At 41.8% G+C, this 17,183-nt stretch overlaps 1 protein-coding gene across 1 annotated transcript; it reads right to left on the bottom strand.

The window, feature by feature from the left end:
• Positions 1–10,979: 10,979 nt before the first annotated feature.
• Positions 10,980–14,804, bottom strand: LOC144959548 (neuronal acetylcholine receptor subunit beta-3-like). The gene is made up of 3 exons (XM_078892162.1): positions 14,747–14,804; positions 12,752–12,861; positions 10,980–12,455 (listed from the first exon to the last, which is right to left on the bottom strand). The coding sequence occupies exons 1-3, from the start codon at positions 14,802–14,804 to the stop codon at positions 10,980–10,982; spliced, it is 1,644 nt and encodes a 547-aa protein (XP_078748288.1).
• Positions 14,805–17,183: the final 2,379 nt, after the last annotated feature.

Below are 17,183 nucleotides of genomic sequence, written 5' to 3'. Positions count from 1 at the left end.
ATATTACGCTATACAAAAGCTCAATCTTTTTTTATAAAATAAATAAAATAAAGTTCAAATTTATGCCAAAAAGAAATTTTCATTCCCTTTTTTGTTGCTTGGTTGGGTAAACCTTTTATTTTTATTATTTTTTTTTTTTGCGTGATACTTATTGTATAGAATACCTGGCTCAAGAAGGAAGTTAGTTGGGATTTTTTACGAGAAGAAACTGGTTAACTATGTTTAAAATATTTTAAATTTAAAAAGTTTTTTTGCAAATGTATTCGAGATAATTCGATAGGTGAAACTAATAGGGAATGAGATTAGCGGAAGAGTAGCATCCCTTGATTGGACGTCACCCACAGTCTGTGACGTCACCGGCGGAAACGTTATTAGAGAGAGAACGTCATGTTGGCTGTGCGCATGCGTCTCTCGTCCTCGATTCCGGTGAAAGCGGCTTGAGACACGTCAAAACCAAATTGACGTTCTTTCTGTAAGGTGACGTCCAATCAGGGGACGCTACTTTTCCGTTAATCTCATTCCCTATAATGAAAGATTTTGAAACAAAGTATCCCAAAGTTGTATGTGGTTGAGTTTTCTTGTTACAATCTGTAGCATAAAAAACTTCTAACATTGATAACCCTTTGTTTCCAAATATCATTTTATTGATAAAAGGTTCTAATGGGAAATGTAGTAGTCTGATGTAAAGGTCATTCGTACCATCCGAGGTGCTATATATAACATTACTAATTTGTTTTTTTAATTGAGCGCAATATCCACTAAACGTGATCAAAGCGCTTTACAAGGTGTTTCTGGCCAGCAGCAACATTTAACATGAAGGACGGGATATGACGCTTGTTAGGCGATATTACAATTTCTTTTCGGACAAAGACAACGCTGTTAATGGCCATCATCATCATCATCATTGCCTTTTTCACCCTGGGTCAGGGTATCGGCCACAGACAAACAGTTTCCATCCTTCTCTATCCCGAGCTAACTTTTTAAATCTCATTCCAGGTCTTACCACTTCTCTGTATATCAGCTTCTTTAATTCTTCTCCATGTTCCTCGTGGCCCTCCCCTTGATCGTCTGCCCTGAGGGTTCCAGTCCAATACTTTCTTTGTTATAGTTGAGTCATTCTTTCTAAGCGTGTGTCCAATCCACCTCTATCGTCTTCTTCCTATTTCCTCTCCCACTGGTTTCTGCTGTGTTCTTTTCCATACTTCTTCATTTTTTATTCTATCCATCCATTTTATTCTGAGTAGCTTACGCATGCACCTGTTTACGAAAATCTGTACCCTCCTTATACATGTTTGTGATGCGTTCCAAGTTTCACATCCATACAGTAGGACAGACTTCACGTTTGAGTTGAAAAGCCTTAGCTTTAGTCGAAGGGAGATATCTTTAGTTATCCAAACTCTGTTCAAAGATGTGAATGCAGCCTGTGCCTTTCCTATTCGTACTCATTTACACCTGAGTACGGTGAGAGAATGTGAGTAAAGAGCATTCTCCAAGCCCCGAGCGAGGCTCGAACCCAGGACTTTCCTATCCGAAACCGAGTGTCATACCACAAGACCCCATAGCCGCACGGTCAATGATCTGATCTTGCCCCCAGACTCAGGTGTGATAATATACTTGACTAATATATTCAAATACCAACCCTTCGATTGTTTGGTTGTGTGTATGTTTGATCATATTGTAAATTTACCACCTTTTCAGCACTTTAGGGTCATTGCAGGTGCTAGTTCCCCCCAAATACATCCATCTACACCACCGATAATCTATTTTTAACCCAGTATGTTACTGTTATGTTAATGTTACTGTTGGCTTGGGACCCCTTGTAAACGCTTTGACTACATTTAGTGGATGTTGCGCTATATACATACATGTACGGGATAGAAAATAAAATCTAATGTCACCCAGTAGCCGGACAGCCGTTCGATAGATCAGCACGATTAAAGTGATCGTTGCCGCCTTTCAATAATCCCATCTGTTGTAATGTACGTGTTTTCCCCAATCACTCAATCAAGTAGACTGGGATATGCGCCGCTCAGAGCGGGTCTCGAAACCAGGACCTTCCGATCCGAAAGTCATACCAGATAGGCTGTTGAAACAAATATATCTTTCGCTCCTTGTTTAGCTATAGAACTATTTACCTAGTAAATAATTCACAAAAAATCATCATCATCATCATCATCATCATCATCATCATCATCATCATCATCATCATCATCATCATCATCATCCTCCTCATCATCATCATCATCGTCGTCGTCGATGATGGGTTCCCTGTGGCGGTGACACTTTTATGCTGATGTATCATGGCAGCTTATAGGAGCCGTACTAATGTACAATACAACTCATACATACAGGTGTCCACTGTTCTATTTTTTGTGACACCCCCCCCCCCCCCTAATTGAGTGATATCAGAGGTGTAAACTTTCCCTCTATAAATAGAACAGCGGAAAAACTACAATCTGTAAAAGTGATGGTTCTAGTTTGTTTTCTAATTTTGCTCTTTTATTTTTAAAGGGAAATAATAAACCCCTGACATCGACCAAGGGGGACAATCACAGACAATTCAAATAGTGGACATTTGTGCTTATTCCCATGTACTCTTCATTTTATGGACGTGATGGATTGCGTTAATTACAGAGTATCTCACTCAAAAGCAAAAAACTAGAGGATTTCTATAGATAAATATTGATCAATCGTACTTAAATCGCTTTACAGGGGCTCCCAAGCCAAAACAACAATTAGCAATATACTACAGGAAGAGACGTGACGTGTGGATGCGTTATTTTTTATCAATGGAGACAAGGCTGTTAACGGCAGTTATTCATTGACCACAGGGGGACCGTGAGAAATTGTGAGAAAGGAGCCATTTCCAAGGACTCAAACTTTGATTTTCACAAAGCAAGACTCAAACCCAGGACCCGTGGACTTACCAGTCCAAAGGCGAGTGTCATAATAGAAAACACCAGAGCCGCACACTAGAAACCAGGCGGAAAGTACCCTATCATAATGACTCTATTCGTCTTCCATCGCTGCACAAAAATAAACCTGTCTCTTCATTGTCTTCTCTATTCAATAGGGTTCAACAGTCGTGACATCACTTCCCTCGTAATGACGCATGGTAACATAGTAACTCGTTCTAAACTATCGGAACGATGGCGGACGCCCTAATGAAATAATTCTCCTACGAGCATAAAAGTGTATCCAGAGCAGGAAATCATTATAAATCTGATTATGTTTTGACTTTTATACATTCTGATCACATGAAATGTGAAAAATGTCTAGCCAGCATGAAGAATATTTAGAACCAAGCTGCTAGTTGCTGGGCGGACCTGTCATCAGACTATTGAATCCTATTGCTTGTCCTAGATTTACTAAGCATTAGCCAATCAGAATATTTCTTGCAATTTAGCCTGCTCCGTTTCCTTGTGTGTTCATTTCCAGTTAACGAAAATACATGACAAATAGTCCTCAATTGGATTCAATAGTCTGATTTCACGTTGCCCAGCAACGGCGGCCATCATGGTTCTAAACAAAGAAAATCTGTACTTATTATTCTTCATGCTGCCTAGATGTCATGTGATCAGAATGTATAAAAGTCAAAACATGATCATATTTATAATGTTTTTCTCCTCTGGATACATTTTTATGCTCGTCGGAGAAATATTTCATAGGGGTGTCCGCCATTGTTCCGATAGTTATGAACTAGTTACTAAGTTACTATGCTTCATTACGAGGGAAGTGACGTCATGACTGTTGAAGCCTATTCCATACCAACCATGAGTACATGCCAGATAGACAACAATAGGCCAGGCCCACAGTCAGTGAGTATTTATCACAATATTTGGACTACCTGATGAAGGAATTGCACAGGACGACACTATAAACATTTTCTATATCCTCTATATTAAAATTGTGAGTGATGCTCAGGACCTGTGATCTGATTGCTTCGGGTTATAAACATCTTCAGTAGCGATTATGACGAACGATTTTCTTTCACTGCGTGATTTCTTTATCATTGTCAGCGTCTCATTCAAAACCCACTTCAAATTTAGTGGACAATATATATTGCCAAGGCAGATTAACACCTCGAGTTAAAATACTCAAAACATGGACAGTCTTTTCTCCAATAAAAGCTCTAAAATTTTCTAACGGAAAATTTGGTCATTATGTTGGAAACCTTCCCATTGTATAACGGAACATTCACTTCCCGCTTAAGGTTTATTCACCTGTTCAAATTGTCTGCCCATTGTATTCATTCTCCTGCTAATTACTTTTTCCAAACACGACTCCAACGTGCATATGCCCTGAGGTTCTGTCTCGTTCAAGAGTAGCTAAAATTGCAATTAATGTTCTAGCTCTCCGTTATTCTTCCTTACTCAGTATTAATCAAAGCATCTGAATATCATTGGCTATCTAAAACAGGAGCATTCTTCTGATTGGCTATTCCCATAATTCCAAAGCGTCGTTTTACTTCACAAAGTCAAATTCATCTCTGAATTGAATCACACACACGCTAAGAATCCCAAAAAAGAAGAGCTATCCCTCCAATTTCAAACTTGTAAAAGTTTTACTTCTCTCGGTTGAAGGTAAATTAATTATTGATTAACATTCGAAGTGGACCGAGATATTACTGTGAATTCAATGCTTAATCTACCATTACTATTATAATTTGTGTATATTTTAATTGTGCTCTATACTATGGAAATTCGTAAGTTAAAATACTTGTACAAACCTATATCTATATGTATATTATACTATAGTTAACATTTGTTTATGATCTATTGTGGCGATCTCCGTTTCCTACGAACTACGAAGACTTACCACATACTGCTGACTGCAAGACTACTCTACACGCCAGATCAGACAAAACGTAAACACGAGAGAACACATTAAATTTATAAAATTCACTACACATTGCTTTCATTGTTTGTTGTTTCCAGTAAAGTAGATGCTACATTGGTGACCCCGACTTAAAACAACTTAAGAAATAGGTATATATTATTATTATTACTATTTACCAGTTCAACTCTTCACAAGAACATAATAATAATAAACATGTCTATCGACGCCGTAGCATTGAAATTGCCCACATTCTGGACCACTTGTCCTTCAGCGTGGTTTGCACAAAGCGAGGCACAATTTGCCTTACGCGATATAGCAAGCGATGAAGCAAAGTACTACTATGTAGTGGCTGCCTTAGACTCAGACACAGCAACTAGAGCCCTTGCTATTCTATCATCACCACCCAAGGAAGGTAAATATGAAATACTGAAAACTTCCTGCTGTCTGCATTCGGCCTTTCGGAAACAGAGAGAGCGGAATCTCTACTCAACATGAATGGTTTGGGCGACTTAAAGCCATCTGAGTTAATGGACAGGATGTTAGTGCTCGTCGGCAAACACACGCCCTGTCTGCTCTTCAGACAGTTATTCTTAAGACAACTTCCAGCAAACATCAGACTTCCATTAGCAAACTCGTCCAACCTGGATGATTACAGGGCACTTGCCAGAGAAGCTGACAATTTTTTCTACGCTGCTCACTCAAACTCTAACTCCTTTTCAATTTCTAATACTACTTGTGAAGTTGACACACCAACCATGGCCAGTGAAATAGATTCCCTCTGCTGGTACCATCAACGGTTTGGTTCAAATGCCCGTCGATGTGCACAAACATGCAAACTCTTCAATTCATTCAAGAAAAACAAGAAGAACCAGGGAAACGCCAAGCCGGGTCAACAGTAAATTCTGCTGTCGACCCGGATTCTTACTCAGCCAACGCGCCCACATCAAAAAATCTCCAACTCATCGTCGTCGATGAAAATTCAAACCGACGTTTTTTAGTAGATACTGGAGCTCAAGTATCTGTCACACCCGCCTCTGCACCAGACAAAAGCTTGGGTTCCTCTGATCTCGCATTACAAGCTGCTAATGGTTCTACAATAAAAACATACGGATGCTTCGAAACTAACATACGTATTGGATCGCGTTCATTCAATGCACGACTTATCAAAGCTGATGTCAAGCGTCCCCTACTTGGAGCAGATTTTCTACGTCATCATAATCTGCTTGTGGATATTCGTGGTCGACGCCTTATCGACGCTGAAACGTTTTCGCACGTACCTTGTTCAGTAAGTTCAGTTTGCGCAAACGCCGAACTCTCACCACTCGAGCTGAACTGCAATACATTCAGAAAATTATTGAATAACTATCCAGAACTACTTCAACCAACATTTTCAACGGCAACTGTGAAACATGGCGTGCAACATTTCATCACAACCAAAGGTCGCCCAGTATTCGCACGTGCTCGTCGCCTGGCTCCAGAAAAACTCTTGTGTGCAAAAAAAGAATTTTTGGAAATGGAGAAAATGGGCATAATTCAAAAATCAAAGAGCCCTTGGGCTTCCCCATTACAGATGGTCCCCAAGGCTGATGGCACAATGCGTCCCTGCGGAGATTTTCGTCGACTTAACGATGCTACTATACCAGATCGATACCTTGTCCCACACATTCATTATTTTACATCAAACTTAGACGGTAAGATCATCTTCTCGAAGATCGACCTTGTCAGAGGATACCACCAAATTCCAGTCGCTCCAGAAGACGTCCCAAAAACGGCAGTGATAACCCCTTTCGGCCTTTGGGAGTTCTTAAGAATGCCATTTGGATTAAAAAATGCAGCACAAGCATTCCAACGTTTAATGGACTCCATTTTACAAGATTTAGACTGCGTATTTTGTTATTTAGACGACATTCTGGTTGCAAGTTCAACTGAGGCAGAACATATGGAACATCTCAAAATCGTATTCGAAAGACTTAGAAACCAAGGCCTCGTTATCCGTCTTGAGAAATGTCTTTTTGGTGTGAGATCTCTTAACTTCCTTGGCCATCACATCTCGCATTCTGGATCTGTCCCAATGGCGACAAAAATTGAGGCTGTTAAACAATTTCCACAACCAAAGACCATCAAGTCACTTCAAGAGTTCCTCGGGATGTTGAATTTTTACCATCGTTTCATTCCGAGACTAGCTGAAATACTTCGACCCCTATATAGTGCTTTGAAAGTAAAAAAAACCAACGTCAAGCACTTGCGTGGACGCAAGAAATGTTGAAAGCCTTTACTGACGGTAAAAATGCACTAAGTAACGCTACAATGTTAGCCCATCCTTGCTTGAACTCACCCCTCGCTTTAACGTCTGACGCCTCCGACCAAGCTGTGGGCGCTGTCCTTTAACAACTTAATCATCAAGGTAATTGGGAACCATTGACATTTTTCAGCAGGCAGTTACGTAAACCTGAACAGAAATACAGTACCTTTGATAGGGAGTTGCTTGGCATTCACTTAGCCATCCGTCATTTCCGTTTCATCATTGAAGGGAAACAATTCGCTATTTTTACTGACCATAAACCATTAATCCATGCCATGTCCAAATCAACTGAACCATGGTCAGCTCGTCAACAAAGGCACTTATCTGCCATATCCGAGTTCACAACTGACATCCGACACATTTCTGGAAAAAACAACACTGTCGCAGATTGTCTCTCAAGAGCAGTTACAAACTCAGTCTCAATTGGCATCGACTATCAAGCTATGGCGGAATCCCAAGAAAATAGCATTGACATACAGGCTTACAAAACTGCATTAATAAGCCTCAAAATCGTCAAAACATCCGTTGACTCGGGTCCAGAGTTAATTTGTGACATCCCAACTGGCTACCCAAGACCTATCGTTCCTACCGACTTCAGAAGACCGGTTTTCGAAATTATTCACAATATGAGTCATCCTGGAGTTAAGGCCACAGTCAGACTTATCAGCAAGAAGTTTATCTGGCATGGTCTCAAGAAAGAAGTGTCAGCATGGGTTAAGCAATGTCACAACTGCCAATCTTCGAAAATTCAAAAACATATACGAGCACCGTTAGAAACATTCCATGTCCCAGGAAAGCGATTCTCACATATAAACATTGACCTCGTTGGACCATTACCTCAGTCAAGGGGGTTCACCCATCTCCTTACTATAATTGACAGGAACACCCGATGGCCTGAGGCAATACCATTACAAACCACAACAACAGAAGAATGTGCAAAAGCCCTGATCTCCAATTGGATCTCGCGGTTTGGTATTCCTGTTGATATAACTTCTGACAGGGGCTCACAATTTACATCCACGCTATGGAAACAGATGGCCAGTCAACTTGGTGTGCAGATTCATCACACAACTGCGTATCACCCTCAGTCCAACGGCATGATTGAACGGTTTCATCGGTCCTTGAAATCATCCCTCAAAGCTCGTCTAATAACTCCAAATTGGGTGGATGAGCTACCTTGGGTTCTGCTTGGTTTAAGAACTGCACCTAAGGATGATATCGGTCATTCTTCAGCTAAATTAGTATACGGAGAACCTTTAACAATCCCTGGAGAGTTTATACCTGACCATCCTTCAGACTTCCACGCTAAAGACTTTTTGGCAACCTTTCGGCAAAACGTGTCCCTTCATTCACCACGGCCAACACATCATCACGGCTATCATCAAACAAATTTACCCAAGAACTTGATGTCAGCAAAATATGTTTACATCCGTGTTGACACCCACCGAGGACCCCTTCAAAAGCCGTATACAGGTCCCTATGTTGTCATAACCCCTGGAGATAAACAATTCCTGATCGATGTTGGTGGCAAAGCAGAACGATTTAGATCGACCGACTTAAAGCTGCATTTGTCGATTCTACGCAACCAGTTTCCCTTGCCACCCCACCTCGTCGTGGACGCCCACCGAATACGAACAGAAAGTTATCGAACAGAAACATACAAAACTCCCGTACTGCTTCTGATGATACTAACGTAGTGCCTACTAAGAAGCTATCTTGCTCAGGACGTACCATTAAACGACCTCGGTACTACGAAGATGACTAGTCCGTGTTTGGGGAGGGGCATGTGTGGCGATCTCCGTTTCCTACGAACTACGAAGACTTACCACATACTGCTGACTGCAAGACTACTCTACACGCCAGATCAGACAAAACGTAAACACGAGAGAACACATTAAATTTATAAAATTCACTACACATTGCTTTCATTGTTTGTTGTTTCCAGTAAAGTAGATGCTACACTATGCTATTATTTCATTTATATTCAATATGTATATTGCTTGATCTCTGTACTCTACCGCCAATCCCGGGCCACACATCATAATAATCACAATCATAATTGATAAAAATAAATAAATTATAAAATATAAGGGACACATTCCTGTTAAATTTTCATTATGTAAGATAGTTCACACTGTCAGTTGATGTTTGATACAAATGCATATACAAATACCTAACCATTATCATGGAGTTACTGCTTCTCCTTGCCTTTGTTGGCAAATAAAAGCTATTATGATGTGTCGCTCAAGGACGATCCGGTGGCGAAAGACAAACTAGATTGGCTCTAAGACCTTTTTGTTTAAATTCTTAATTGAATGTCTTTGGCTATCACCAATCCGTGCCTCGCACCCAGTCCGATGATGTCAGTCATCGCCGACACCAGAACCTTCCTGTCAGCCTATAACTACAACACACTGTTGTGAAGTCCAGAAAACCATGGAAGCAGGAGCCAACCCTGGAACTAGCTGATACATTTGCCTCAATCAAGCAAGCCGGCTGGATAAAGATAAGCCAAACGGGCTTATACCATTTTCAAATGAATCACATACCGACACATATGATTATAATAAAGTAAAGTAACTAAATAGATAATAGATTAGATCCACTCAATTAGAGCCATTCTTCCTGATACAAACTAAACACTTATTTTCTCTATCTTTTCCTGTAACAATCTAATTAAACTTTATGTATAGAATTGTTAATAATAATATTAATACAATTGTTATAAGGGACCCTAAGGCTATTCTTAATCACCCCTAGATTAAACCTGAGCCGTTTGTGATGTAGGTTGAGTGGCACAGCTGGTAACGGGAGCCATAGAGCGCATACTAGTTCGAATCCAGACCATTGAGCTATCGGTTGGACTCGATCCAACAAAAATAACACACAACCCGCCACACAGTTATCATGTGATATCAGGGTCAAATTTCCTTTATTAAAATTGTTCGAATCAAAGATAAAATCACTATTTTTAAAAGTTGTAATATAATATAAGAAAATTGACTGTATGTTGATTAAATAACATGAAACTCGTGACATGGTTCCCCTTTCATAAACATTACAGGACATGGAAACAAAAAGTCAAAACAAATTCTTATTAGAAACACATTAATTTAAACTCATATCTTAAAAGAGTAAAGCTCAAAATTTAATCTAAACCATCAGTTTATATAAGATAATATTTATTATATAAGATTATATAACTCTTGATATATATATATATATATATATATATATATATATATATATATATATATATATATATATATATATATATATATATATATATATATATGGTCACTTTTATGTAAAAATAGTACCATGTCAGTACCGAAGAAAAATTTGAACTCTCTCCTAGGATTTTCCCCAAAATACACATCCAACTAACTCAAAAATAGTTTTTTCACTCAAACACAAAAGCAGCAAGTTCTTGCGAAACACAATTTTTTTAGCAAAACAAGCTCTACAAAACACTATTCATTTTCTTTAAATTTTGTCATGTACAAAATAAATGTGAGCAAGAAAAATTTTGGCTGTATAAGATAAAATAAGATATAGACTACTTTATTGATCCTGAATGGAAAGTATCAAAATGTTACACATCATTCATCGATATATTTACACAGATGTATACACTGTCATGAACTAAATGATGAAAATACGAAGCTAATTTAAAAACGAAATAAACATCAAACCTAATAAGACATTTTAAAAAATATACAACAGGTACAAGCAAAGCTATAAAAATCGGACATAAAAGTCGAATCGATTTGTGATAATAATGATAATAATAATATAAAAACATATGACGATTTTCCTATCGTTGGTAAGAAAAAGATTAAGGGTGCTGGCTAATTGTTACCAGAAATATGATTGTAAATAACACCCAGAGAATTCCAAAACTCAACAAAAGAATCAGATCGTCGTGTTCAAGAAACAAAGTCTTAAGTCTTTTCGCAAGGTGGTCTCGTTTGTACACACTCGTGTATTTATCACACCGGGTACCAGGTCTTACGTCATCGGACGTCTTGCCGTTCTTGTCGTTACTGTTTGACTCCTTACGTGTAATTCTGTCCTTTTCCACATGATCGGGAGCAGGATTCACTTCTGGAACGACTTTTTGGTTAGAATGTACATTTCTAAAACTCAAATCGTTCTCCTTGCAATCTTTTCTGTAAGGATTTATCATCAATGTTTTCGGGGGTTTTTCATTTCGCTGAATCCCAAATTGTTCGCAATTTCCACGACAAAATGTTTGGTTCCTTGGGTCGGCACCACTTTCAGATTGAGTTCCAAGCAAGCGTTGTTGGCAGACGATTATTAGCACAGACATCATGCTGAGACACATTAAACTGAAGATGTAAACTCCCGTTATGGGAAAAGTGTCCGAGTTGTTGGGAAGATGACTCGATATGAGTCCCATATTTACGGATAGAGCTAGGAGGACCGTGATGGCAAAAGAAGAACGTTCGCCGCTGTCCTTTGGAACAACGAATCCAAAAAGAGACAGGATGGAAATGCCTGTTGCTGGCACGAGAGCATTCATCAGATAATACATTGGCCTCCGCTTAAACGCAACCGTCGCTTTAATGAAAGCAAAGCTTTCTTCATTGATAATTAATGTTGAGTCGAACACAACGTGTGAGGACACTAAATCCCATTCCCCATTTGTTAGATACTCTCGAGTTATCATCGTGGAAACTGTTGGAATGAACTTGATCTCTGTACTTAAATAGGCTGATACCTGGTTTACAATACATATCTGTTGGTCAAAGGAAAAGTATGTAAGGTCCATGTGACACACAAACTGAATGACACCGCCAGTATACCATCGGGTTGATCCAGTGGAATAGACGGACAAAGGAGAGTCCATGTCTTTAAAGACGTCACGCTCTCCATAGGAATTAGTAACTATTAGTTTCGGGCGCCATATATCTGTAAGACTGGGATGTATGACGTCATTTCCGCCATAGTCATCGGGATTCCACGCTCGAAATTCATCCCACCATGAAAAGTTCACCCAAACATTGATGTCAATTCTTTGGTTAATTTCATCAATACCAATGAGATTGACGAGGCTGTAATATAGGTAGACCTCAATAGGTTTCGACTGGTTGAGGATCGGACGAACTCTGTTGTCATACGTATCAATGACGTCATGTAACAGCCTTAACGCGTCGTCACTATTATTGGTTGACGTAGACGATGCTGTGACGTAAGTGTGATTTAATGTCGACAAGATTGTAGAAAAGAAGATGAGAGTTAGTAATAGAAGGCCTTTGGATTTTTCTGACATCTTGGAAATGTTCTTGCTCTGTGGACTTTACAGAGAAAAAAAGATGATTACAGATGAATAAAAAGGTAATTCATTATAGTATATATATATTTATATATATATATATATATATATATATATAATATATATATATATATATATATATATATATTTATATATATATATATATATATTCTAGAGCTGTAGTGAGACACAGGAACCGTACGATACTCGATACATTTCGTCGGAAAAGCCATACATCAAATATTAAATCGAACTGTTCGGTTTAAACAGATACCCAATTATAAACACCTAAATAAAGTTTAGAAACCTACAAACAACAATGCTTGTATGCTGATGATACGCAGCTGTAGAAGTCCGTCGTCCCTTCTAGCTTTCATGTGGATTCGCTTCATGTGGAACAGTATCGCGCGTCCATTGGGCGCTGTATGCAGTCATAGACAAAAGCTTAATGAAGAAAAAAATAGAAATATTGTTATGTGGTACACCCTTTAATGTCAGGAAGACTGGTATACATAGTGTGTATATTTTAAACAATCAGGTCTCCCTGACAGATAGAGCAAAAAGCTTGGTTTTGTACTGGACGGCTCTTTAAGTCTGGAACAACAGATTAACCAGATGGTGAGGAACATGAATTTTGAATTAATTAGACTGCAACGAATGAAACAGTTTCTCCTATCCAACCAGCCTAAAGCAGTTGTATGTGCTCTCATTCTTTCACGTCTCGACTAATTCGCTGTTGGTGCCCCCTCGTGGATCTTTACCTTGCAGTGGTGAGTGGGCTTGAGGCACACGGGAGGGCAAAGGTGTAAATCCCGGTCGACCGTCACGAGACCATCCCGGGTATCGAGCCAACGAGCCACATGAGCTGCTCGCCCCGGTGTGTGACTAAATTTGATCCAACCCGGTGCCCGAATAGCAGCCCTATCCCGGGCGCCACACTATTATCCTTATGTTGAGTCCCAATCAGTCCCGTCAATGGCGAAGCGGTCTGCCGCCTAGCCAAATAATACCGCGTTCGTGTCGCCAGGGTCGTCGACACGTCCGAGAAAAAAGCAAACGTCCCATGCATCAATTGATTGGCGGCCTGCCAATCAGAAAATGCGACGGCGGGGATGGCGAACTGACGCACATATTGTCCCTGAACGTCGAGAGCCAGAGTATGGCAAAAAATGAGCTTTGATCAAAGCTATTGGCCGCCCACTGCGTAGATATCCTCCTGTTACAGGAGACCCACCTTTATTCAGACGCGCAATCTTCCCGATTCCAGATCCCAGGCTATACGGTGGTCCAACGCGAGGACACTTCGAGGCTCAAAGGAGGGGTTAGCGTTTACGCTAAAGAGCCATCGAAGGTAAGGGTCATTGAGAGCGTAACGGACAGCAATGGGGTGAACCGAATTTCCGTGGAAGTAGGTGGACTGTGTTTGCATAATATTTACAAACCACCAAGAGCGACTTGGACTACACCACCGGTACCGATGGTCAGCCATCCTTCCATATGTCTGGTAGACTTTAATAGCCACCATCACGAATGGGGCTACCGAGACTGCAACGAGGCAGGAAGACAACTCCGCTCATGGATGGACTGTAATGATCTACACCTAGTGTACGATCCTACAGCCAAGGGTACCTTCCGGGGTACCCGCCATAAGAAGGAGTATACTCCAGACCTCACCCTCGTAACGAAAGGCGCGAACGGTGAACCGCTGCAGGTGAAGCGAACAGTCCTCGGGGACTTTCCGCATAGCCAGCACAGGCCGGTTCTTGTCACAGCTGGGGTGACAATACCGAGGGTGCAGTTTCTCCCACTTTGCAGATGGAATTTCAGGAAGGCTGACTGGGAGGAATTCAGTTCCTATATCGAGCAGGTCTGCTCTGCCATTCCTCCCAAGTCCAAGAATATAACCAGAATCAGTAGGCTACTGGTTAAGAGCGCTCAACGCTCTATTCCACGGGGCAAACGGAAATTCTACACCCCTTGCTGGACAGCAGAGTCGGAAGAGCTGTACCGAGAGTACCAGCAGACCCAATCCCAGGACGCAGCCGATAGACTACTTCAGTCTCTGGCAGAGGGAAGGAAGCAACGGTGGCAGGAGACCGTGGAAAGTCTCGATTTTACACACTCCAGCCGCCACGCTTGGCGTTTGATAAAGAAATTTGACCCAGATCGGAATTACGCGAAGGCTGCACCGGAGTGTGAGGCAGACACAATTGCCAAGAACATTGAGAACCGTAGTAAGCGGGTCCCTAATCAGGCTTTTGAGCGCGGTGTCCGCAAGGCGTACGGTACGATTTTGGACTCGCTACCTGCGGAGGAGTCGGACTGGACAGCCCCGTTCAGTCCCTGAGAAGTGGGTGCAACCATTAGCGAAGTGAAGAACGGCAAAGCAGCAGGGATAGTTGGTGTATATCCCGATATGGTGACGCATCTGGGCCCCAGGGCACGGGCCTGGCTAGCAGAGGCAATGTCTGACATCCTTGCAAAAGGAAAGCTTCTACAAGTGTGGAAACATGCGAAGATAGTTGCCATCCTGAAGCCAGGGAAACCGGCGAAGGAGGCAGACAGTTACAGACCCATATCGCTGCTGAGCTGTCTTTACAAATTGTTGGAGCGTGTTCTATTAAACCGATGGGGGCCGGTCCTAGACGCTGCCCTGCCACCCGAGCAGGCAGGCTTCAGGGAAGGGAGGTGCACCACGGAGCAGGTCATTGCCCTTACAGAGCACATTGAGCACGGGTTCGAGAGAAAACAGCAAACAGGTGCTGTCTTTATAGACCTATCAGCGGCGTACGATACGGTCTGGTGCGATGGGTTAATGCTCAAACTTGCAAAAATCATAAGGTGCAAAAAGACCTTGAAGTTGTTCTCTTCGATCCTAGGGGAAAGGCAATTCCACGTCGCGCTGGGAGACGTCACGAGCAAAGTAAGGAAATTGAAGAATGGGATCCCTCAGGGGTCGGTACTTGCGCCAATGTTGTTTAACGTTTACATTAGCGATATGACGAACACTTCCTCCCTGAGGCTGGGATACGCAGACGACTGGGCACTCGTTACTCAGAGTAAAGTGTGGACCCGTCTCGAGAGCGTACTCAACGAGGACGTCACCAGACTCAAATCCTACTTTGACAAGTGGTACCTGAAGATGAACACTTCAAAAACCGTGGCCACTGCATTTCACTTATGCAGTGGTTGGCACACCCGTAAACTGAATGTCCTAGTCGGGGACCAGCCACTCCCATATGAGCCGCGTCCAAAATACTTAGGGGTGACGTTGGATCGCAGCCTTACCTATCGGGTTCATCTCGAAGGGGTTGCTCGGAAGATAGAGAAGCGGAATAGTCTTCTGAGGAAGCTGGCGGGATCGACTTGGGGCGCTAGCCAAGCGCTCCTGAGAACGTCCGCCCTGGCACTATGCTATTCCTCCGCGCTCCAGTGTGGGGTAGAAGCAGAAACGTTGAGAAGGTGGATGTAAAACTTCGCAAGTCGATGCACATAGTGTCGGGAACGCTAGCAACAACCCCTAGAAAATGGGGCCCGATAATGGCAGCGATCCAGCCCCCCGATGTCTGGAGGGAGACCATTACGGGAAACTGGCTGAGTAAGATCAAAGAGAGAGGGAATGGGGATACCCCTCTCATGCGCATAATGGACGGTGCCCCCGTTTCGAGCCGAAATAAGTCCCGGCAACCCTTGTACGCAGAATCCCTGACTACGGACAGAGCTGCACATACGAGATGGAAGTCGGTTTGGACGAATTCAATCCCTCGTGGGGCGGGGACCTACACTCCTCTAAGCTTGATGAGAAGTTGCCAGGCTTTGATACCAGTAAGAGGAGACACTGGGTAGCTGCAAATCGACTTCGGTCGAGGAGCTGCCTAACGGCAAGTGCGTTACATCGGTGGGGTCTAACTTCCTGTCCAATATGTCCACGCTGTGGGCAAGAACCCGAGACGGCAGAGCATCTAGTCGAAAGGTGTGTTGTGACGATGCTACCAGGCGGGTTTGTGACGTAACACGAATGCGGACCGGACTTTGCTGATTGGGTCGATCGTCATAACATAATAGTGTGAAACATAAGAAGCTGCTGCTGTTGGTGGGCTTTCCTGACAAGAAAGTTGACAAACTCCAAGAGGTACAGAACAGGGTGGCCATGATGGTTCTGTAGTCGACACGAGAAAACAAGCGTAAAAACAATGCTCAGAACACTACACTGGCTACTCGTTCGAGCCACAATCGAATACAAAATTGCCCTTTTTTGTTTCAACGCATTAAATTCCCGATCTCCGGGCTACATTCAAGAACTTGTGGTCACCTTCTCCCCAATCCGTCAGCTTACGTCATCGGAGATCCAACTACTTAAAGTGCCAAAAAAAATGGCTTACTATTTTCGAGGATAGATATTTGTATAAAGAAGGCCATCCCATTTAGAACTGGCTTCCATTATCAGCAAGGCTCGCGAACAACGTCGAAAATTTTACGAAAAATCTGTAAACTTAACATTTCAAGAAATATTTATCGTGTGCGTTTTCTGCGAGGTGAATTAATTATTCGTTTCATGTATTTATTTTTTTAATATTGGTTCTCATTAGTTGAATGTCACTTCTATTTCATTTTGTAAAACTTGCATAGTTAGTGTATACCAACCTAATAACGCGTGAACCGGGCGCTCAATGGTAGAGTGTGCCGTTTTTCATCAAACACCACTTGTTCATGTCTTGTTTAAATTCGAATTGATTTAACGAG

The sequence above is a fragment of the Berghia stephanieae genome, chromosome 14, assembly GCF_034508935.2.
Source record: "Berghia stephanieae isolate SIO BIC M18660-M18661 chromosome 14, UCSD_Bste_1.3, whole genome shotgun sequence".
Taxonomy (NCBI): domain Eukaryota; kingdom Metazoa; phylum Mollusca; class Gastropoda; order Nudibranchia; family Aeolidiidae; genus Berghia; species Berghia stephanieae.
Note: the sequence above shows the minus strand (reverse complement) of the source record. Positions and strands in the feature narration are given on the sequence as shown.

Excerpts from the sequence above, each read along its gene's own strand:
- LOC144959548 (XM_078892162.1), bottom strand. The coding sequence starts at position 14,804 with ATGGTTGCACCCACTTCTCAGGGACTGAACGGGGCTGTCCAGTCCGAC. Across the intron at positions 12,862-14,746 it reads CCAGTCCGACTCCTCCGCAG|CGCCCAATGGACGCGCGATA; the intron begins GTAGCGAGTCCA and ends GACTGCATACAG. Across the intron at positions 12,456-12,751 it reads GCATACAAGCATTGTTGTTT|AGCAAGAACATTTCCAAGAT; the intron begins GTAGGTTTCTAA and ends TAAAGTCCACAG.